Source organism: Saccoglossus kowalevskii, chromosome 13, assembly GCF_978046115.1.
Source record: "Saccoglossus kowalevskii chromosome 13, keSacKowa6.1, whole genome shotgun sequence".
NCBI lineage: Eukaryota > Metazoa > Hemichordata > Enteropneusta > Harrimaniidae > Saccoglossus > Saccoglossus kowalevskii.
In genome coordinates this window covers 15,519,650-15,545,275 of record NC_140653.1, presented here as the reverse complement: position 1 = coordinate 15,545,275, position 25,626 = coordinate 15,519,650, and the positions used below count along the sequence as shown (strand labels likewise).

At 35.9% G+C, this 25,626-nt stretch overlaps 2 protein-coding genes across 3 annotated transcripts in view; one reads left to right on the top strand and one right to left on the bottom strand.

Moving 5' to 3' along the window:
• The window catches only part of LOC100375397 (tyrosine-protein phosphatase non-receptor type 9-like), a 52,418-nt gene extending 39,504 nt beyond the window's left edge, over positions 1–12,914 (bottom strand). Inside the window, exon 1 of one of the 2 annotated variants that reach the window (XM_085506956.1) lies at positions 12,840–12,914. In XM_085506956.1, coding sequence (XP_085363082.1) covers positions 12,840–12,872 — 33 coding nt within the window. In that variant the 5' untranslated portion in view covers positions 12,873–12,914. Of the gene's footprint in view, positions 1–1,682; positions 1,820–12,839 lie in introns of those variants that run through there. The other variant, XM_085506955.1, reaches the window with a different exon arrangement.
• A 6,467-nt stretch (positions 12,915–19,381) lies between these two features.
• LOC100369447 (chondroitin sulfate synthase 3-like) lies at positions 19,382–23,658 on the top strand. Its single transcript, XM_002730412.3, has 2 exons — positions 19,382–20,119; positions 22,082–23,658. The coding sequence occupies exons 1-2, from the start codon at positions 19,382–19,384 to the stop codon at positions 23,549–23,551; spliced, it is 2,208 nt and encodes a 735-aa protein (XP_002730458.2). The 3' UTR covers positions 23,552–23,658.
• Positions 23,659–25,626: the final 1,968 nt, after the last annotated feature.

Below are 25,626 nucleotides of genomic sequence, written 5' to 3'. Positions count from 1 at the left end.
GGCTCGAAATCTACCCACGACTGTTATAAATACATTAATAATCAGCTAGGGGGTCATCAGTACTCAAGCAGGCAACCTTAGGGAGCTTACAACTCCCAAAAGTATCCCATAGCACACACAGTAAAATTAAAGAACTAACAATTTATGATGTATGAAAGTCTAAGTTTAATACACCACAATCCCCAATGTTTATTTTTAAATCTTACCCTATTGACAATCTTTCAAATTACAATATTTATTTTCTCACAACAAAGGCTATATACTTTAATAGTTTCTTCTTAGACACAGAAATACTGAGTCCATTAAAGTTGATGTAATACATGTACAAATTCAGATTTTAAGTATAAAAGGTCATTTTAAGGCAGTTCTAGCCGAATGCAAATTTTGTATCAAGTGAGCAATGTGCAATGCATTATGGGTTATTAGAAATTCACATTTTGCTTCAACTGACCATGGTACTTAGGCTATGAAACATGCTCAGTACAATGTAGATGCAAAAGTTGAGTTTTTCTCCCATAATGCACTGTACATACACATGTAGGCTAACTTAACCTACATGTGTATAAAATGTATGTACAGTGCATTGTGAGAGAAAAACTCAACTCAAGAAATTCAAATTTTCACAACTGGGCATATGTACAATGCATTATAGGAGAATGGGAGAGAAATTCCCATACTAATTGGGAAATATATCACCACATTAATATTAAAATTCCTATGATCTGATAGAAACAAAATGTCTTTTTCAGCTGTGTCAAGCAAACTTATGAGAAAATACCGAAAGTACTAACAATCTATTGATTTGATCTGAACTTCTTTACGCCTTCTTTAGCAAAAATTAGAAAACAATTCCATAAATAGGAGAATTTTGAAATTGTAAACAAGAATTAAAAAAAATAAAATGATGAAAAGCCTTTTCTGTGTTGAATGAATAACTTCTGTAACACAAAACGGCATTTGGAAATTGATCCGTCACAGCCACCATTTTAGAACCGGGTTCAACACCCACAAATAAATGTTGTTGAATTACGATCTGTTAGTTTATGTCTCAAAACTAAATACCGGTAATGTATAAGAGTCTTTCAAAACGATTAACCCTTTATTTAAATACCAAATTCAACTTTTGTCACTCATTGGAACATAAAGTTGCGTGATTGTTTTTTCATGTTTTTTTTTTAGAAACTGATGTAGACTTCAAGGCATTGAGAAATTATCTTGATTTGGTCAAATATTAACCCAAAAAATTATAGAAAAATACATACAAATTAGCAAATTATTTTGGACAATTTGGTGCAAAATTAACATTGAAATTGGTGAAATTTTTGAAAATAATATGTTAGGCTTAAGGGTACTCAGACATAAATTTGATGTCAAGTGCAAAAATAGAAAGCATGGGCAGGGACTTACATTACCTTTATGACTCACTTCTCTGTATATTTACTATAGCATGTCTGTAGAATCTGACATTTGAGGCATTATGTGGCTTATTTTACAATAAATGTTAAAGACTTCTATCGATACTACGGTAAGTTTAACAGATAAAATAGCTTTACGGGAAAGAGAGTTATTCTGAGCTATATGACCACCCATGGTGTCAGGCCCTGATCAGTACGCAGTAATACATGTACATACATTCTCTAATACAAAACCAACAGCTGAAAATCAGAGAAAATTATACCTACATATATTAGGAGGTAGACATCGTTGGACAGCTGGTGAAGTTCAAAGTCACCTTCCATATTGGGTAGGATAACTCTAACGCTCCTCAAATGTAGAGCATCTGACCGTCACCACAATAGGTAACCTCACTTATAACGGTAAATAGTGAAGTAAAGTGGGGAAGTGGGAGAAACAGGAAGTTCATAGAAGAACAGAACAAATGACTAAACAAAGGCGAATTAAAATATTTAAAACCCTTTCCGGGAATTCAGTGACGTACATGTAAGCTGATCCTAACATATTTAGAAAGTGTATCACTTGTAGAGAGTGAGAGGAAGCAAAACTATAAAATGCATGTCTGGATATTAAAATAAACTATAGATGTCCTAACTAACAGAGGTCACAGGGGTCAATGGTTGGTATTACTAGCCCACACAACATATGGTAGATTATACATAAATATCATACAATTAAATAGGTGTAGAGTTACAATCAGTAACATCAACAGCTTACATAAGATCCTAATGACAGGAAAATGACTCTATATAAAGGTTTTACACAGTGTAATGTATTTTAAACCTTTGAGAGTTATTTGTAAACCATTTTTTGAGGAACAAACTACATATACTGGTGTGAGTATGCACAATTTTGCAGTGAAAACATCTGAGGGTTCTTTAGGAAAGGGGAACACAGTCAGTATTCCCATCAAACCTCATCTTCTTGAAAGTTTCTCACTATGTAAGGTACTCTGTTAAACGGATTCAAGGCGGCTTTTCAACAGAAATAACATCTCTTAGTGCTGAATTGGTTACAGGCTAAAAGAACAGCCTTTCGGATAAATAAACCCCCACAAAGACCGTCAAATTATCATATCAACAACAGTTCGAGTAATACCTGGAGTTACTTGTCAGATGATATAATTGTTGTACTACCTGTGTGCGTACTTTGTAGAATTTTTGTGATAACTGTATTATTTTATATCTTTTCCTTGTTCATAATTACAAATTATAATAAACAAGCCATGCATGGCACAGTCCCCGTTAGTTACCAAATTTAAGATATATAGTTTTGTTTATATTAATATAGCTGGAATATAACCATGTCAGGAATATGATTTTTTTAACATTAAAATGATTGACATTTGTATCTGATTGTCAAAAAGTACTTGTCCATATTGAGAGATATTGCTCTGGATCAGCATTCACAATCAGTCATTTTGAATACATGTACCATATTTGTCTTCAATTAGGCGCCACTTTGTTACACTTTCATGTCATGGTGGCGCTTATTTGTGGTTAAATTTGAGCAACTTTGTTTCAAATGGCGCTTATTTCAAGCACTTCAAGTTCTAGTACCGGTAACTGTGTTACAAGCCATTGTTTTTGCTCCATTCTGGTGATAGATTATTGACAATATTTTACATTACAGTCTGACGCTTAGTCACTGTAGCCTTTATTTTAAATACTGAGTAAATGACCCGTTTTCAGACAGTTTAGAAAGTTATACAAAAAATATCATTCTTTAGAAAACATTCACAGTTTGCCGTACAATCAACAGAAAAATAAAACAAACACAAATTCAACGCTTAGTAGTCAATGATCACGGTAGCAAAATCCGGTCATGCTGCATTCCACGGTTACGATTATTACTCAGTAGTAGTTATAATAACGTACAAAAAATAAAATGCAAGTAAAATTCAACTTAATTTCATCGTAAGCGAATGATTCTGGTCGCATGTAAACGCTCGGCGCGATTCAATGTCTGCCATGCTTCCTGTCTAGGACTTGACCTGGAACGCGTTTTTTGACCTGATAGGTCAAGTCGTTAATTAACCAATCAAAATGCTGGATGATGCCAACGTGATCAAATTACCATAGCTCATTTAAATAATGTATGAACGCAATGCGGAAGTGATTTGCCGATGTTTGCGATATTTTGGCTTTGATTTTGGTGGGAAAAACGGCATGATTTTTTTTTTCAAATCAAGAAATTAGTTATTTTTGGAAAGTAAACTGAGCATTTAAAGAATAATTTAACACTGTTTACTGTGACAACAGCGCATTTGAAACAGAACATTTTCGCGTTGTTTTAATTTCGTTTTTATGGACTTACTGCGAAATTAAAAACCACGCTGATATTTTCTACAGTAGACTAAAAAGACATGTTTCAGGAGATTATAGACCGATTTCTTAAAAATTGTTAGAAACAAAACCATTTTTTTTACATAAAAGCCATTCGTACAGTAACAGCGAGGGACTTCCGCGATCGCGTCCATCGCTACGAACCGGTAACCGGTAGTCGATCCGCCGGCGCCCAATTCACGATCATTACGTGCCAAAATTTCAACTTTGTCTGGCGCTTAATTGAGGTGTAAAATACAAAGTTTTTGTGGCACTGGCGCCTAATTGAAGGTGGCGCTTAACTGAAGACAAATACGGTATATATATATAACATGATGTATAACGAATATATAAAATTTGAATATAATCAGTCAAAACATTTAAGAGATATGGCTCTAGAAGCCCAATCATTAAAACAAAATGACCACCAGACAGCCATTTTGAATCCGATCTGAAAAATAAATGAACCTGTAATGTCTAACATATGTACCAAGTTTGAACGAAATCCATCCATAAATGCTTGATATTTGATGATTTTTTAGCACAAAAAAGGCCACCATTTTGCTTTCAGTAATAGGATTCTATCATACACTATACTGCTCATGTGTCCAATGTAGAGTGTTTGTGACGTCAATAACTTGAAACGTATTACAGCAGACACAGAATAGTTGCATACATACAACCTCCGGCCTGGTAGGCAGTTTCTGAGGGATTCTGCAACATCCTCAGACACTTGTTAAATCGATTATCAAAACACAAGACGTGTGTGTGTTTGATGTGTGGCCGCATGAGAGTTTGTAGTTGGACTATCCTGTTGTTTTTGTAAGTTCTAAAAACTTTTTTTTATGGATGATTGTATTTCTTGATTCTTGATTCTTGGTAGTTTGTTCTTATGAGTGGCGTTCACGTTAGAGATCTCGGCACGTGTCGAGACTCAGGACCGAGACGGCACATGCCAAAAAAAAAGAGGGGTAAAAGATTAGAAATAGAAACAATATATGTGAATCTAGAGTTGTGAAAGATACTGTGTTTCTGTCTCAAGAACCAAAGTGAAATGTTCTCACACATAATTAAACATTAATTGAATAAAATTAACTGAATAGAATGTAGATATCTCAAAGTCTTCTATAGCATGGATGTTTTGAATAGATTTATAGCCACTCTAAAGTCTTTAAATAACAATTGTCTGAGGTCTGACTTCCCACTATCTTGTACATAAGACTTGTTGTGGATACCATTTAATGTTGGAAAGTTGTTAACCATATCCATGCAAGGTGAACAACAAGTCACCACTCAACTAATTTATTATTAATATTAAATCCTTACATCAATTCTTTAGATAGTTAGAAGTAGATTTTAGATATATGTAGTGAGCTATTTTTTCTATTTTGAAAGCTCCATCATAAAATATTTCTATCAGTGGACAAGGATTCTTTTTGCGTGTGGTTGCATGTTCCGTGCAGTTTTAATGATATGCATGACTTTAGCATAGTAAATCATTTATATATCTGTGACAAGCAACTGTTTGATCTGGTTTTGAACAGATCTACTTATAGGTCCATAGGTCTTCTTGTGTTGATTTTTTTGTCTTTGTAATGGTATTTTAGTCATTTCTGATACATTTGGTGTCCTTAAAGTTGTTATTTTTGAATATTGAAATTATATAGACACAGAAGAGCTATGGTTCTTCCAATAAATTTGATTTTGCCTAACACAAAGATGCAACGCAAAATGGCATCTCAAATAAAAGTAGAATATTTTCTAGCATCATACCATCGAAATGACTAAAATACCATATCGACAACAAAACTAAGGCTCTTCTGCGTCGATGAAATTCTAATACCAAACAAAACAACAAATTTAAGGACACCGAATGTATCAGAAATTACTAAAATACCATCACAAAGACTAAACACCGACACAAGAAGAGCTATGGACCCACAACCAGGACTGGTCTATAGAGGGACTATGACAAATTTAAACACTACCCATCATGGTACTATTGCACTATAGGGGTGGGCCGTCACTTGCCACATGACCTCACCAGTATTGAATTAATATATTGAATTATACTACATTGTATATTACCACACCAGTTTTGATGGATGGCCAAGAAAATTAGAAGTGAAAGTGAAAGCAAATAGACAAATACATCATATGTGGGCTGTTACTTATGAGCGATCCAGTTACAAATGAACCTTGGGCAACTTAATGATATTGAGTGTGAGTGAGAGAAACGGGTGTGCTAATGCGATCATACTAATTGTATATTCTTGATTAATAGGAGAGAATTATAAATAAACAAGCCATGCATGGCACAGTCCACGTTAGTTATCGAATTTAAGATATATAGTTTTATTTATAGTAATATAGCTGGAATATAAGCATGTCAGGAATACGATTATGATGATTGTTTAACATTAAATTTATTGACACATTATCTGATCGTCAAACAAGTACTTGTCCATATTGGGAGATATTGCTCTGGAACAGCATTAATTAAAAAATATATCTATAACATGATGTTTAACGAATATATAAAATTTGAACATAATCAGTCAAAGCATGTCAGAGATATGGCTCTAGAAGCCCAATAATTAAAATCAGATCTGAAAAATATAATTATTTGCATCAAGGTCCCATAATGTCTAATGTATATACCAAGTTTGAACAAAATTATCTATAAACAGCCGAGAAATGCTTGATTATGATGATTTTTTAGCACAAAAATGGCCGCAATTTGGCCATCTTGAATCAGATCGTGAAACAAATTGACGTGCATATGTATAATATCATGTATGATGTATGTATGAAGTTTGATTATGATTCGTCCAGGCATTTCTAAGATCCGGACAGACGCACCGAAGCACAAGTGTTCTCCACAATCCAAAATAGCTGGTGGGTGGACTTATTAGCATAAATTTGTATATTAATTTGAATATCATTTACATACAACATTTTAGCATTTATGTCATGAACTGCAATACACACTAAGTTATTTACTATTATTTACTATTATCTACAAGGTGATTTGTCCCCGAAGCCAAAACGAACGATTTGTCAAAATAAAACCCATAACATTTTTATTTGTGGCATCAGTACTCACTCGTGCCGACGAACGATACATTTACGCATGTACGGTCACAACACATTGCGTTTTTCACACGTTGTTTTGGAATTCAAGAAAAAATGCTAGCAATCAGCTATGTTCTCGAAACATTCGACATGAAAAATCGATAAATTGAAAAAAGTATGTGGAAAAGATAACTAAAATATGTATTCAATTGCCAATTACAAATACTCGCGGTAAACTAATCCGGCAGCCATGTTTGGTGTTTTTTACCGCTTTCCGAATTCAGTACACAAACACCCAGAATGCGCTGTTCCCCTATGCAATTTAGATACTAAATCGTTATAGCGTCAACAGCGATGGGTGGCCGACGGTTGCTGAATGGGGTAGGCCAAAAGGTAATCAGTTTGCGGTTTTCACGATAAAAATCGAGCGAACGTTGTAAATACGGCTAGAATTTTAATTTTTGTTCAAGTTCACATGCAATCTGCTAATATATTTGTTTATTTTCTGTGCATATACATTTTGTTCGTGATCCGAAGACGATTATTAAAAATACAGCTGTAAATTTAAACCACTGTAGTTGCATAAGTGGCAACAATGAATTCAGGCGATTGATACATAGACATGAATACACTTGATAACTGCTTGCAGACTTCCAGTGGTCATTGTTTATGTCTGGACTCTTGAAACAATAGCAAAATAAAGGGTTGGGCAACTACTCTTTTGTTTAGGCTTGGGAAGAACAATGTAAGCTTTTTACAAATAATTTCAGCTGGATGTACGTTGGTGGGTGGGCGTAAAACTTGATGGGCAGCCGCCCACCTAAAAACCCTTGTGGAGAACAATGAAGCTCAGAAGCACGGACGCACAAGGCCCAGTGGAATTAAAAACATGTTATCTTGGAATTGTTGTTAGTAATAGGTGGGGGTTCCTTGCAGATAAGAATTAACAACAAACTGATTCTTTTGACTATTTAAGGTATAGATGCATGTTCGTGGGCACTAGGAGTGAATTTTTTTTTTTTTTTTTTTTTTGCTTTTGTTACCCAGACAGTCTTGGCTAGATAGTGTTGAAATTTCGGAGCATTGTCAATGCTGGAACATGCCCAAAAATGGATTTTAAAATATAGGGAATCGAGGCACGCGTATGTGATTAAAAGTCCCGAAAGTTTGTTTACGTTGCTCTTTGATTGACAAGTCACTGTTGATGTTATATGCAAATGAGTTGCTGGCCTCAGTTATGGTGCGGCGATGTGTAACTTCCTGTCCGCGACCCTGTTTAACTTACCTCAAGCGCTACCAACTAGTCTTGCAAACTACAAAAAAAAGACAATACGTAGACGCTTCCAGCATGCAAGCGGAATACAAAAAACATACAGTTGTAAATGATAAGTAAGCTTTTTTACCCTTATCTCGCAACATGTCGACAACTTCTAGCCTGGCAGCTTCCAGTGGAGTACTGTTAAATATTTTTTTTTTCACGCATTTTTTTCTCCGAAGGCATTATAAAACTGACTAATTTTACATTTGTCGTTTCGCTGTAACGATCACCGTGCTGATAGCATTGCGATGTAGTAGTGGATAAACACCATTCAGACCATTGATGTGCTGTCATCGATAACTAACTTTTCAGTGGCAAAATACACAAACGTGAAATGCTCGGTTACTTAAAAATAAAAAATACCCCGAAAATTACAGAAACATCGGCAACGAGATGCTGTTTTTAAACACCGCGGAAAAATCACGCACTCTGCGATGCCATCTTGGTTACCTTAATCGGACACCCCTTGTCAGCTAGCATGCATCTGTAGCGATGTCGCAAAGTACGTTGTACGGCCGTGCTCGGCGACCTCTGGTACTATGGCACTCTATGAATGAGGTATTTCCAGAGGTCAGGGTTCGTTTTAATTTTTATCGACCCAGCGCGTCTGCTCGTAGTTGAATGAAACCTGTTTCGATTTACAATAGTTGTCTTTCATTTCGACTTTTTCTCACCGGCGATTGAGTACAAAAACTGTGAATAGCCGTTGTGTAGCAAAATATTACGGCCCATTTCAACCTGGCTGTCTAACTTCGCATGATCCATTTCACTGGAGATCGTGAAAAACTGCGTCATACAGAGTATTTGTTAAAGGTTTGAGGAAAGGTAAATTTAGACTCAACCCACCCAATGGGGATCGCTATGTTTGTATAACTGTATGAATATCTCATCGGCTTTACGTAATCCATTGTGCCCCTCCCTAAGTGGAAAAGATAAGACGACGCCATGACAGTTTTCACGCAAGGTTTTGACTCCGCGGACGATTTTACGTCCATTTCCCTAGTATTCTAAATATTTTTATTTTATTTTTTTATCTGACCATTGAACATCGGCAAGCGTCGGTGTATGATGGATTTTGTCGTCGTGATGCAATAGCCATTTTTGTGGAAGATTAACGTCACTTTCATAAAACGGCCATTATCTCCGTTCGTGTTTTCTGGTTGGTTAGAAAGATTGAAAATTAATTAGCTCCCACAGTTTTTGTCAGTTTGTCTTGACATTTTCACACTATTTTGACAACGTCTCTACGAACAAAAGGACGTCTGGGCTTATTTTTAAAGCTTTGCATTCTCGGACAATGACATTCGAAGTGTGAAATACTGACCGGGATTGACTATATGGCACACATCCTGCTTGACAACTTTGTAATATGAAAAGAAAACATACTAAATATACGCGTGGACGCCCATTTGTTAATAAACAACTGATAAACGTTGTGTAAAAGTTTCACTCAAAATAAACAAGAATTGTGGGAGCTATTTAGATTTGAACTTCCATGGTAAACTGAAAAACACAAGTGGAGATAATGGCTAATTTGCATAACCGTTCACTCAGTAAGAAGTTTGCTAATGCTCATAATTAAAATGGCTGTAACAGTTCCAAATTTAAACCTATTATAGTTTTGTAAAAAGTTAAATATAGTGCATAATATGGAGATCCCGTCATTACTTTTTTTTCACCATGTTTATTTTTGATTATTTATGTACAGCCTTGCTAAATCTTGCTAAGCATTCAAAAGTAAGAATGTTTGTACCAGTTTTCTATATTTTAAAATCGACTTTTGAGTATGTTCCACTATTCACAATGCTGTGAAATTTTAACAGTCTATAGCCAAGACTGTTTGGATAATAAAAAGCAAAAAAAAAGAAAATTCACTCTCAAGTGCCCACGAACCTGCATCTATACCTAAACATGTACTTATTTGGTTACGGGCTTCTGCAAACAATTCGCTTTCAAAAGTAAAATTTTACAACTACATGTACATGTATGTCCCTAGCAAGCCTACTAATTTGCATATGAATGGCGATCAATTAGAATATAAATAAGTCATGTTTTTTTCATTCCAATAAATACAATTAGCATATCAATAACTTCAAGCAAGCATAATGGTACAATGTTTAAATAAAAGGCTTGCGGGGAAACACTGTAATTCCCTATATGGCCAATTAGGGCCGGTTTACACAATGCCTTGTCTCGTGAGTTGTATGATATAATCACGTCACCAAGATAGAACAGGAAAAGTCATATAAAAAAACCATGACGGTTTTTAGGTAACTTATCGTGCACTTCATCTTTCATATGGGCAAAACCATTATGAACACAGGGGTGACGAGGAACTTATGAATTATATTTTACAAAAATTTAACTAAATAATATTATATGGTAAATGAAGTAATGATCAAAACACTACTAAGTTTATGCGTCTTTCTCTAAAGATAATTAGATTTTGGAGAGAATTCAATAAAGAAATTGAGTTACACATGAATCATACCATGTAGTCACAAAGTGGTTAACCAAAAGCACTAAAAAAAACTCTTATCAAATAATTTATGAACTGCCATTTTTGTTGTTATTACGATAAACGCAAATTTTCACGCACATAAAATACATATGAACACCAACTTTCACTTTATTGTACCAGTTATCTGCCCACATTCCTAAACCCCCATACACCCCCCCAGACAAAATAACAGTGAACCATCCATAACATATTCATAAATCAATGAAACTTGTTTCATGAATAATTTTAAAATCCTAGATTTAGTAAAGGTGATCATGAGCAACGTGGTGATTCAGATTAAAATCATAAAACATCAATGAGGGGAAAAAACAAAAGGAATTGACAGGAAAAACCAATTTGGGAGGGGGATATATTGATCAATAAAAAATATTATATTTTAATCATAGGACTGATCTAAAATTATATGTAAAATAATAATATAAAACATTTTTATAATTTGTTAATTTAAATTGTGATACAAAGACATGTGTATTGATGCGAGGGAGTGACTATATACAAAATTGTCAGTAGCTGAATGGAGATGGACAATTCAATGGCATGTATAGACCAAAGTTAGCATTGATGTTGTGACTCTGTATGTTTAAAGACCATCAACTCCAGGGACATTTTATGTTACGAAATTTTGCAGTTTCTGACAATTAAAATTCATCTCTCAAAAATTTCAAACACTTTACAGTACATTGTAACTGACAAAACATGTACAAGTTTAAAAACATTTTATTTTTATTTATTATTTTTTCAAATTAAAATCGATGGTGAATTTATATAACTTTATTACATTTTAAACGCTCACAGAAGTGCTCAATTTTACTATATGTGTGATGGTATTTGTCTTTTATTAGTTGTGAATTGTTTAACATATTTTTCACTCGCATTAAACAGGACAGACTGATTTATAACCAAAAAATAATTTCCATAAATAAAATCATAAAAATATACTGTAAACCAAATTTTGTAGCAGTGAAAAGACCTCTGGGGTCCAACAACACAGAGTGTTAGTGAATTTTTGTCTACATGAATGAACACCAGAAAATCATCAAATTGGAAAAATTACTAGCAGTGATAATTAAGCTGTTTACAATATTTTGTCTGGCTAGTATGACACTTTTTTTAATGGCAAAAAGATGGCCTATCTACATCACTACAGCAGCGTGTGTTTTCTTTTAAATTTTCAAAACACAGATTTTCTCTGCCTTCTGGGAATCTCATTTCACAGTATTACAGATGACAGTCTATTACACACCATGTGCCCAGTCATAATCGGGTCACCAGGAAATTAGATTTTGAGATAAAACTCGTAACTATGAAAGGGATGAAACAATCCAATGAAATTAAAATATTAAAATCACACAGAGACGAGGATTCTGTCGTTATGCACTTACTGGCACATCTGTCGGGGTATTTAAAATAAAAACGCAAATTACAGGATAAATTATCATTATATCTCATCTGAAAAACAGATGAAAGTATTTGTATAACAAGCGATGAACGAGTAGTGCTTCAACCAACCCGGCCAAACGTCAAATCTGTTCATAGAATTCAATATTAAAAGTAATACAAAACGGAAGTATACATCCGCCGCCCAGTGACACACGTATCTGAGATCATTGAAGGACCGATGGAGACCGTCACCAGATACGATATCTTCGAATGAACTCTGCTCACAATTTCCAAACAGTGTGTCCGAGCAAAGATTAGCTTAAGAGTGGACGTTTAACCCAGCCACACAAAGTTTTTGTCACGGCGTTTAGTAGGTTACGACACCGATGTCGATAACAGGCAAATGAATTCCATTTAACGACCGGATCAAGACTGGCTTCATTTTTAAAATCCAGCGAAGGTCGGAACACCCGTTTCGGTGACAGATTTCAGACAAAACAGAGTGCGAATTCACGTCGACACGCATAGAGAAATGTCTCAAAAGAAGTGCGTACACGGAAATACATAATACGGTACCGTGTGTTGTTTGGCCCAAGTCCCGTGAAATGACAACAATCGCTGACTGAATATAGCAAAATCTGGCGATTCGGGGACCAGAGTATCACGCTCGCAAACCAACAAAATATACTTCCATATATTACGAGCATCAACACGTTTACCAAATCGACAGTAAGTGGCTATCTGTAAGTGAGAAAACTAAACTAACCTGCTCTTCTTCGGTAGTTAGTTCAGCGGCCATGTTGACGGACTAAAATAATGAACACATCTGTGCGCATGCGCTGTAAATCTTCTCTCCGGAAGATACTGGCATGAATGCCAGGAAAAACATCCGTGCCGGGTCAAGAGAGGCCACATATTTGGGGATTTCTGTTTACATCAATTGGAAGTTGTAAGCGACACATTCACTAAAACAAACAACCATGAACCACAGTTCACACCTCAGCTACCTATTAGTGTTATTTCAAACTACGTAAAAAAAGTTGCACTCGAAACATATTCGCAAATTCCTTTCTGAGCTGATCACACTACTTAGTAACATTGAGTTGGGCGGTAAAGAAATCAAAAACATCAGTCATCCCAACAAAATAAAGATTTATACCTTACAACATGATGTATAGCGACTATAGTTTATTTTGGTGTTTGGTCACACATCGACCATTATTTGAACTTCAAGTTTCATTTTGATTATAGTATAGTATAGTATATTTTATTTGACACAAATAATGCATGGAAAATACATCATCTATGGCCAATATACATTACTTTTTAAACAAAAAAACAAACAAACAACAATATTATATTATATTATATTCCAAGCTGAACGAATCGACGATTTTAAAATTTGAGTGATGTTTTTAGAATTTTGATAAAAAGACAAAAACTATTGAGGTTAGGCACAGACAGGCATGTTTTAAAGACGAACTGATGGTCATTTTATAGTTTGGCGACAGACGTCCGAACAACACGCAGGAACTCTAGCAATGGCAGCTCTAATATTGAGCCTGAGTTTGAACAGTATTGGCAAATTAGAAGACAACATTTTGGATATATAAGTTGAATGTCATAATAATAGATGCAATTACGTTTTAATAAATTAATTCACTCGTATCGCATTCATCCATGTACGACAGATATCACGGTAATACGTACACCACAAACTAGTAGTGCCGCAGTTTGCTTGATTCGCGAAGATACTACAAGTATCAAGTATCGTGTGAAGCGCCCTCACTGTTCGAAACAGTAAAATTGCTGCAAGTGCGTTCCTCAAACATTGTTTGCCCAAACCTAATTCAAAGACAAACAAAATAAGAATGGGAAACGAAGTCGGTATGAACTATTTTCCATGGAAACTACATTTGATATATTAACCACGTAACGTTGACGACTAAAAACGTTGATTTTTAATAAATTGAAAACAAAAATGCTAAACTCAACTGTCACGGTCCCCTCGACTTATGATTGGTAATAATGGAATCAAGATTTAATTTTTTCCCGATCTTCATGAAAATGAATTACATGTGACAAATTAAGAAATGTTTTATTTAAATAAAAACAATTCAATATGAAAATTAAAACTGTGAACGACAACAATCTGATTAAAATCTGGTGTATTGTACGCCGTGAATTCAATTATATATATTAAGTGCCAGAAAATAAATAATAAACCCAATTAAATAAAGTGTACGATGAAAATAAATAATTAAAAACAAATTTGAAAAAAAAGAAAAAAATGAGAGAAAAATAAAGCAAAAAGTATGATCTTATTTTAATTGAATTCAATTTGAAATTACGATTGAATGTCCACTTTATGATAAACGTAATCTGAGCAGATACGTTTCAATACGTTACTAGAAATATACCATGTCCAAGCTACAAGCAATGCTTGAGTTTTGGCTGGTTCCCGCCTCAAGTGTCATGGCGTACCAAGCCACAAGAGGCCGGTAACGAGTAACGGTTCCGGCATTCTGATTGGTACACCACTTTCTCGTTGCTTGTTCCATTTCCCTTAGTTACCTGACGTCAGCGCTTACGCTCGTGGCCGTTCAGGGGTTTCCTTTTACTTTCGAAAGTTGGGCGAATAAAAAAAACTGTTTTTTTTGTTATAAATTTGCATAGAACATATCAAATCTGTAAATCTAAGCAGGCAGTATGTATGAGCATGGCTTTATTGTAGCATTACAGACACTTTTACGCAGAACGGAACTTGGAATGTTTTCAAATTACGTCACTCAGTCACGTGCTTTCCGGCCGGAAAACCGGCCCAAATGGAACAATATGGCGATTACTAGTTACCTGCGTCCTACCTGCCATTCGCAAAGGACGCCGGGAACCAGCGAATGCTTGAGTTCTTCGGGATTTAGTTTGTATACTCTCAATGACAAACGATTTCATCCCATTGTCGCTAGAGGGCGTTAACATTGGTGTTCAAGGGTCTGAAATATAATAATGTAAAGATGTTTCAAAACAAAGTCGACCAGTGTTGATTTGGGCATATCGCCCCCCACGCGCGCTCGAAGGTCCGTTTTTTTTAATGCACAATGTTTTTTAAAAGGCGGGGCTGGATTCCTAGACAAATTGCTCACTTTGTCATAGAATAAAGATAAACCCTATCCGTATTATACTGGTAAAGATCTTTCCTAGCCCACATTATACTGGTAAATGAAGGCTCGGGTAGTGGCGCGGCACGCGTTAAAAAAAAAAAACTTTCACGACATGAGCCGCGCTGTGAGCCGCGCCCCCGACACGCGACGCTCTGCCAGTCAAAAAAGTGACGCCTGGCTGCTGCTATGGTAAATGGCGCTCGGAAGTCTCACTTGAGCGGCCTGTGGATGACGCCGACCAAGAGCCGACACAGTCCCATAATGTCAAAGTGTTATACAAAGATCTTTAATCTGATTTTGAATAGTGGACATTTCCCAGAGACTTGGTAAAATTTGTCCAATTTTAAAGAATTTCATTTTGGTAAGTTTTTTACAATTATCGGTAACGAAAGAATAGTCAAATGACTTGTTACAAATAATATTGATAACCAGGCAGGATTCCGGGCAAATCACAGCACTGAAGATAATATTTTTATTCTGTCGACGCTAATTGAGAAATATGGAAAGAGATTATACGTTTGTTTTGTAGACTATAAACAGCGTTTGACTATGTTTAGGTGTTGTCTTTGCCGAAAATGGTTCATTTAAGTTGGCATGTGCAATTTTGGTCAGGAAAACTTCAAAGGCAGCGTATGTGGTCAGGAAAGGAATTGGTAACGAGATTTCTTTAAAATTACTTCAAATAATATTTGACTTGAAAATTAAATCAATTTTAAACTATGGGGCGGCAGTTATAGGAAATCGGTATTTTAAACCAATTGAAAATGTTCAGTTAAATAAAAGTGGTGTAAATATATATTAGGTGTGGGGCAAAATACAACCAACAATGCAGTTATGGGCGAACTCGTACGATATCCACTTAGTATTGGCAGAAATATAATCCGTATTAAATTTTGGAAACGTATTCTGAAAATTTTATCTAATCAACTCGTTTACAAAGCCTATAGAGAGTCTGAAAAAATTGCACTGATAGGAAATAATAAATACAAGTTTATATAGCGCCTAGTATCCATCGCAGTGATGCTCAATGACACTTAGTTTCACAGATAGGCTTGCTGAAAAAGGTAAGATTTGAGTTTGGTTTTGAAGATGTTAACATTTGGTGCAGAACAGATGTCATTCGGTAATTGATTCCATAAAGATGGCGAGGAATGGGCGAATGACCGGTCACCATAATTCTTGAGATGAGTTCTAGGTACGGCTAGTGTATGTTTCTTACTTGAGCGAAAGGTTCTCTGGTTTTGATTTTTGTGAATAAGGTCCGATATGTAGGATGGTGTCAATCCATGTAGTCACTTGTACGTGTGTAGTAAAATTTTGAAGTGTATCCTATAGTGAACTGGCAGCCAATGTAAATTACGAAGAGCAGGAGTAATATTATAAATTTTTTTGGTACGTGTAATTAGACGGGCGGCACAGTTTTGAGCCCTCTGAAGCAGGTGTATCTGTGATTTTGGTAAGCCATAGAGTAAGGCATTGCGGTAATCCAGTTTAGCGGTTATAATAGAGTGAATGAGTTTAAGACATGTATGCTCAGATAGATGTTGGCGAATGAGTCCTACGCGTCTGATATCTGGCATGTACTGATGATGTGTTTACTGAACTGAAGTGAATCATCGAAGATGACACCAATGTTGCGAGCTGCTTTAACCGGTTTAACGAGTGTTGATACCATGCAAGGGGTTAGAGATAGGTCAAATTTTGAACGGATTAGCAATATCTCTGTTTTACCATCATTTAGCAGTAGTTTGTTGTTAAGCATCCAAGCCTTGATGTTAGATAGACAATTTTCAATTTGGGATGTAGCAGCTGTGGCATCTTTTGCTTTAGCTATTAAGAAATTATTAATTAAACAAAATATGCATACTATTTGGGAGAATCGGTTTATTTCCCAAATTACTGATGAAACAACGTTGTTAATTGGAAAGAAAAAGAGAGATTGTTATTTCAAAATTTGGAAAGATGCTTTATTTGACGATGTTCGTAAACCACCAAACAGTAGAAATAAGTTACGAACGTTTCGCCAATTTAAAACAAATATTTTTTATGATAATTATCGTTCGTATTCCCCTGTACAGACAAGCTTTAACTAAACTTTGGTGCTCTAATCATAAGTTACATATTGAGACCGGTATACTAGTATAAAACCACAATTTGAGCTCCCTTTGTCTATCAGTAAAACTTATATATATTTTTTTTCTCAGGATAACCATGAAATCATCCAAATTCTTGCAAGATTTGTATACACAGCTTTTCAGATTAGATATAATTTGTTAGTGTGAGTTATAATATTTTATTTTATTGAGGCGATTAAAGACACTCTTGTAAGCATCCAGTTTCCGTGTTGGTCACGGTGGTCGGATACAAATAATGTGTCATGAAAGGCAGTAAAACGTTCGGAGAACTTGCGGAAGTGATCATGGCACGCATAAAATGAAGCAGTTATGTGAGTGTCTCTGATTTTTCCTTTGAAATCCTCTCAAACACGCAGGAAATTTCTATTTCAGAAAGTTTAATTTTCAAAGTTTTCCGGGGACCATGCCTTGGAACCCCCTAGGAAGCTCGCGACTTCGGCGCCCGTTGGTCCCTCAGAGAGTAAAAAGAACCCCGGGCCCCGTCTCCCAAGCAAAATCCTGGCTACGGGCACGTTCAAGGTCGCATACGCCTAATCTCCTAATTCCCGGCTCACAACCATGAAGTTTCACCGACTATGATGGCATTTTAGAATTCTTAAAAGGATTTTGATGTCTGGTTTCACCATCCCTGGAAAACACGTAAAATCTCAAAGGTTCTTTACTAAATCCTTTTAGTTATTCAACAGAGTGAGCATGGCTGTATAGATAACTGGCACTGAGGGCGTTGTATTCACTGATGTCCCATTCTACCATGAACGTAATTAAAACTGATGAATGAATGACAACTTTCTGGTCGTTGATTAAGTATGAAGTTAGACTAAAGTTAGACTAAAATAAAGTATTGTATGAGCGTATAAATGGCGATAACGAACAAGAGACTTGTGTCCTATGTGAGACGCCCTCTCGCGACACCAGTGATGATTGACATCGATCTGGGGTTCAGGGCGTGTTGCAATGATTGACAGGCTAAATAATATCCACCATATCAATGTCACAATTGAAGTTAAATTTTCTTCAAAAAAACATTCGTCTCGATAGAACTCGCACCGAAACTAAAATTTCTCTTATATGGTTATCCGATTTTTCTATATTCGACCGACATGACAGCTCTGATACGTGACGATCGCCGCTTGCCCACAACTCACGGCCATCTTGAAAATTGTTTCCCGGTAACCCGGCTTTTGCCATTTATACAATCAAATAATGAACAAAAGACTGTATGCAAGTCTAGCATGACGTCATTTCCATTATATATAATTTCTTAAGAAACTCAAGCCAACTTATCATAGCATTCAAACATTCAATGACAATTCCATGCTGTTTTCCTCTCATTTCAACGATTTAAGCGTGAGAAACTAGTCGGACTACCTTACTCGGACTGCCACCAAGCACAACTGTGGTTGAATACTAATTGTAAATGTAGGCCCGAGTCTAAAGTCATCCATCACGTTAAATCTGGCTCATGGTAACTTGCTTCCTGCTGATTGGAATCTTTAGCAAAACTGTCTTAATGATTTTCAATTTATTGACAAGCTTACGACGAGAATATCGTCAAGGTGATTCGTGTTATTTTGACTTGAACGTGATGTTCAATTCAGTGTTGATCTACGTTACAGCTCCATATACATTTAATTAAAAATATAACAAAACACCATATAACAAGTTCTTATACTTTTTTTCCAGTTGGCACGTACGTTGGAGTCATATATAAGCGTTGGCCGGGGGATATTGTTATCACATACCTTGCGGTCAGAAATGTGTATATTATAGTTATATTATAATATAATATACTCAAGCAATACGAGGTGAAACGACAATGCCGCTAATGTACACACATAGACATATGGTCGGGTTGACATTTTCATAGAAATTAAACTATTTACTGGTAGTTGTTGAACTGTGAAAATATCAGTTTTGTGCGCGTCAATAACACGTCTATTGAGTGTTTTATTTTGGACACACCTGCCCTGCATTCCCATTCACGGTACAGTTATTTGGCAGCGAACACCAATATGAGGTACCGACGATACCGAGCCATCCTGGCGACAAACAGCCCGTTGCCGAAGATTATCCTCGGAATACTGTGCGGGTTTTTCGGTTCCATGTGGCTACGAAACGAACGTTTTCCAACAATTCGTGATTTCAAATCATGCCAGGAAAAGCCTTCCCGGCGGTTGGGTGAAAATTTCCTGTACGTTGGAGTGATGACGGCAAAGAAATACATCTCTACGCGCGTCGTAGCAGTGAATAACACATGGGCCCGCACTATACCCGGTAGAGTAACTTTTTTCTCGAGCTTTGATTCCAATTCCTCTGACCGCACTTTACCCCTCGTGAGTTTGCCTGGAGTTGATGACACTTACCCACCGCAGAAAAAAGCATTTTTGATGTTGAAGTATATGCACGATAAATATATAAATGACTTTGAATGGTTTATGCGTACTGACGACGATGTCTATATAAAAGGAGACAGAATAGAGCAGTTTTTACGCCCAATTAATAGCTCCAGAGCGCTCTACATTGGACAGGCCGGACAGGGTAGCAAGGACGAGTTCGGCAGATTATACTTGGACCCTGGTGATAACTACTGTATGGGTGGAACGGGAATGATTTTTAGTCGCGAAACACTAAAACGAATGGTGCCAAATATAAGCGCATGTCTGAAGAATCTATATACGACACATGAAGACGTGGAGGTCGGGAGGTGTGTTAGAAAGTATGCCAACATAAACTGCACGTGGTCGTACGAGGTGAGTTAAGCTCCACTGTTCTTGTAAAACTTACGAATTCTTCAATAATGTACCGTAGAAGCAATAATTTTTAGGGGGATTTATTTGCACCGTGGCAGTATAATCCCGACACTGAAACAACTAGTTCTGTCGAAATTTAATTCGTCAGATTTAACTTATCAGCGAAAATACTGAAATAATTAATGCATTTACAGTAAAGAAATCAATTATTCATTATTATCGGGTTTGTTAAGGCAGTAAATTTGCGTAAAAAGTTGGGGGTTCTGTCCACATTCAATTTCTTTGACGCACTGAACAATGTTCTGCGGTTGCATCAATGATATTTTCAATATATATATAGTGTGTGTTTAAAAACCAATATCTATGTACAATTTACAGTACCGTAAGTGTTACATTACACTTTAGATTATCCCATGGTGCAATGCGCTGGCAGTTACCACGACGTCACATCTTGATTCGGTCAGCGAATGTGACGTCAAACATGGAAAGTCAGTTGATATAATATATCTGGCGTTGTCGGGGTAAACGATATTTGTATTATACTGTAAAGATTGTTTTACATTAGGAAATATATGTCTATAGCGAGACGTATATACGTGAGCGCCCACAAACAAACAAACGAACGCACACGTCACACATTTACAGGCACACATTGGCTGCATGTATTTTATTAACGATGGAATATGGACGGGGACATGTCACTTTTTAATACTTTGGTAGATACCCTGGACTACGATTTATCATGAACTGAAAACGTTATAGCATTCGGATGATGAAACGATGCAATTTTCTAAAGCGCATGCGCATGATGAATTTAGTACGTACATATGTCGTTGCTATTTTCACTAGTATTTTCTATTCCACGATTACTGCAAAAAAATGATAGTTTACAATAAATCATAGTGCAATTCGGTCATCAACATTCAGTATCAAAATATATTATATTAAAAATATATGTTTTTGTCTATGTTGCATCATAAAATAACAGGTCACGTGGTTGCACTTTACAGCAGCTCAACTATTCCATACCGACATCTGTGTTTTCATAGTGTTGACACACAGTCCTCATACATGCATCGCCATATGTTTCAAGTATTCGTGTTGGCCTGCATGATGAAGTCGACAAACAAAGTGACACAGTGTACCCTAATAGCAGTACTTGAATGTACATATGGCCTTTGAATACAATTGAGAGCTTTACGTCATTCTATGAGTCTGTCAGATTTTCATGTGTCACTTTTTTTTCTTTTTTTTTTTTTCATTTTTGTTTTGTTCATGAGATTGTTTTCTGTCGGGAACGCACGGTAAAATCAGCACAATTTGTACCTAGGAGTCCATACCCTTATATGTACAATCACTATGTTAACATACTGTCCAACATAATGAATGGAGATACCATATGTTTCAAGTGTCTATGTTGACGTGCTGCACTAATATACGACATATTTTCAATATAAAACCTCCATAATATGCATGTAGATATGTTTGATCAACAAGCAATGGACACCCTAGTTATAAGTCTTCCCGACAATTACTATTTTCGTTGGCTCCAAACAGCTTTGATAATATGTTTAATCGCCACCATTAAACGATATTCTGGGAGTATGGCGTGTTTTCGTTTCTGAAACCATTCCAAATAACAAAGAAGTGTGCAAATTTCGTAGAGGAATCAAATGAGCAGTCCAAATTTAACAGAGCCCTCAGTAATGCTGGTTTCTGGTCACGTTTTAGTCACATGCATGCAGCTTTCCATTGTATTACAAAACGAAACAACTTTCTGATTTGGAAAATACCAGTACAAGTAAATTTATTTTTCTTAAAACACATTGATATCAAGTTATGACTGTATAAAATAGGGCACACAATAATAGTAAAAATGCGATAATACCAATGAAAGACCGTTTTCTTTGCGAAGAATGACTTCTTATATGAAATTTACTTTAAACTGTTAATTGTTTACAGATGAGTCAACTACTTTACCAGAATTATTCTTCCAACGACGCATTCAAGGGAAATATCCGCATGCCTGAGGTACACAGAGCAATCGCCCTCCATCCGATCAAGACAACACATAACTTGTACAGAATGCATAGGTACCTGGAAGAAAAGAAAATTTCTGAACTTAACCAGAAAACAGCCAGGTTAAAAAGAAATATTCGCAACATGGACTTGCTATTAAAGGAAAAGTCACCGAGGGTAAATTGTTCATACACCCATTGTTTTTTCCCAGATAGCCATGAGCAATCAATTCCATGGGAGTTTTTTTCTTCTAAGGTGTACTCACCGTGGAAAAGAATGTTTTCTAAATACAGGATTCGCGAAGCGTACAAATCGTCTATGTCCAACATGTTATCGGCGTACGTCGAATTACTGAACAACGGTTTCTTTTTGAATGAAAATAGTTTTCAGAGATTATTGTATGGTTACCGAACAGTCGTTCCTGGTTTCGGAGTCTCGTTTATTCTAGACGGACTGTTCAATCATAAATCGAGAATCCACGCACAGTGGCAAAATAAAGAAGAAAGGCGACATTTTCATCTACACCAAGCGTTTGGTAATGTCGAATTTACCGAAGTCTCGCTAAATGGTATGGACGGTGGCGTAAAAGATAGCGATTCATCGAATCAGCTACATACGGCTAAAACAGTGAATTTCATTGTACCACTGTCTGGAAGAATTGAAACATTTAAGACGTTCATGGACAACTTTGAGCACGGCTGTCTCAAGTATGACCACAACATAGCATTGGCAGTGGTAGTGTTTAACGATGACAAAACTAATAGCTCAAAAGAACCTATTTTGGTGCTTGAGCGATACCAACAAAAATATCCAAATGTTGATATTCGTGTAGTCCTTTCTAAAGGGACATTCTCGCGAGGCCGTGCTTTAGAGCTTGGGGTGGCCCAATACCCGGATGACGCTCTTCTTTTCTTTCTTGACGTTGATTTACAGATTTCATCAGGACTAGTCAGGCGTTGTCGAAGAAATGCAGTGCGATCACGTCAGGTATATTACCCGGGAATGTTTAGTCTGTTTGACCCAAATGTTGTTTACTTCAACAAAAGTAGCACGCAAAAATCAAAAACTATCCAAATTGCAAAAGAAACGGGATTTTTTAGAGACTTTTCCTACGGTATGGTATGTACATATAAAAGTGACTACAGAAATGTGGGCGGGTTTGATCTGGATATCAAAGGATGGGGCAATGAAGACTTGGATCTGTATGAGAAGTTTGTACGTAGCAACTTGACAGTGTTCCGAGTACTTGATATTGAACTAATTCACACATATCATCCTAAGTATTGTGATTCTAATCTATCCACTACGCAATACAACATGTGCCTCGGGTCAAAAAATATGATAGTTGCCAATACCGAACAACTGTACAGACTTGTTAAAAAAACAAGACACAAATTGCAAAAAAAACAGTGATTGATTTAATTGTTCAATTGCTCAGCTTGATTGATTGAAATGCATGGAGAAAACATATTTGATAGAATTGACTTTCAGCTGAAAAATAAACATTATATCTCGATCAACTCTATTTTAAGGTAGCGAGACTATTATTTGTGTTGAAAATTACGATTTTCACATTTATTTATTAATTGATGAAATGCACTATACACTTTCATATGATAAAGTCAACATAACATAGAATGTCATGTAAGTTGGTTAAAATGTATATTTTCTGAAGGGAAGCAAGGCAGCCTCAGTAGTGTTTTCCAAAATCAACAACACAGGTTTAATCTGTGTGCCTATAAGTTTCAAAGATAAACTCAAGACAAAGCAATGTTAGGATGTGTTATCAGTAGTTATCTGACACACAATGAGTGTTTCCAAACATTCAAGTGGTTTGTCTCCGCCCTTGTTTGTTTCACAGATTAGTCATTTGCATATGAATGTGTCAGACACAAGGTCACACAGCCACTGAAAAAAATCATTGATTTTGGTGTTTTCATATGCCGAATTTATCCAATTATAGCTATCCCATTCCTTTATTTTTTGGGTTTCCAATAGCCTTACACATTTGGATGCCCCTACACATGGTAAAACAGACCTTGATGGAAAAACAAATTGATTGTGCCGATAAACAAGCCTGAAAATCTTTGCTGTTACTTCATGGACGTTTTCTAGGAGTTTATGTTTTTCAAAATACAAGGTCTTTAACAAAAAATAACGTATACTTATTGTCGTCGGATTAACACCAAATTTTCACAGCTTTAAGGTGACAATGAGAGGAACTTGAATGTGTCCAGACAAACTATTTCATCGATTATTTACCAACGAGTTGTGGTTTGAGTTGGGGGCAATGTGACTAAAACAATAATTGAAATTCAGCACACTATTTTTTAAAACGCGTTGCTTGAATAAAACTGACCAGACACATTCAATTTACCAGACTATTGAACAACTAGGAAAAGTGAAAAAAATACTTCTTATCGCCAGCATAAATGCGTAATTATTTTTTTTACAGAAAAAGTCATTTTTCACCTTTGATTGAGTAACGCGTCGTAGAATGCAGATACGGGCATGCAAAATACACTTGTGAAAAGCTTGAAGTCTGGCGATTCTAAAAATATATACTTTCCCGGGTCTATTTGTAGTCATTTAGTCACAATTAGAAGATGAAAACAAGTATGCAAATAATAGTCCCGCTACCTTAAAACTTTCTGTTATTGTTGTTTTGATTTTTTTTTCCTTCATTACTACTTAATTGGAAATTCCGTGCTTCATATTTTCACAAGTTATTAATCGGATTAGAAAAGAAACGAGAATCGTGTTTATCTCTAATTGCGCTTCTCATACGGTGGCTCCGCCATATATAATTTCTTATGCACATTGTCTGCGTGTACGATCCTTGGTGTACGTGTTGTTTAACTGCTTCACATATGTTTGTTTATGCGGTAAACAAATACTGATCCACCACCTTTTAAAGGAATGTTTTGGCATTTCATTCAAAATTTGTTATTTTTTGATTGATTTATTGTGTAATGCTTTGTTCCAATTCCAATTCGATGGTCATTGTGTCACTCTTTTTCATCGACTTATTGTACTGCGGAAACAAGTCAATAGACATTCGATGTGTATTACGGAAATTATTGAGATAAAAATTGATTTGAATATGAAACAACACGATTATTGGATAAATCAGTTAACTGAAAGTTAAAAGACGGCCCGATATGTTAATGCTAACGAAGAAATTAGTCAACGGGTACTGATTGAAAAAAAAAGATTACTTTACTAGAAAATGCTGAACGAAAAAGATGCTGTTGTTGTTTAGTCTCTTCAGTCATTTGGTAGGTGTAGTTAGTTATGGTTTCAATGCGGCAATTTTGATCTATATATACCAACAAGATGAAGTCGGGGTTATTTTCGTGCTCAATGGCATGAATATCACAATGTGGCTATGTGGCGTGTATGCACATTCTCGAGTAGAATTCGCTGTCTGCAATTGAGTAAAGATTTTCAAAGCCCACGTTCTTTTTATTTTACATTTGATGTTTGTT

Bases quoted from the DNA above. Each gene is read 5' to 3' on its own strand.
- LOC100369447 (XM_002730412.3), top strand. From the start codon at position 19,382: ATGAGGTACCGACGATACCGAGCCATCCTGGCGACAAACAGCCCGTTG. The intron at 20,120-22,081 runs GTGAGTTAAGCT...AATTGTTTACAG, and splicing joins ACTGCACGTGGTCGTACGAG to ATGAGTCAACTACTTTACCA.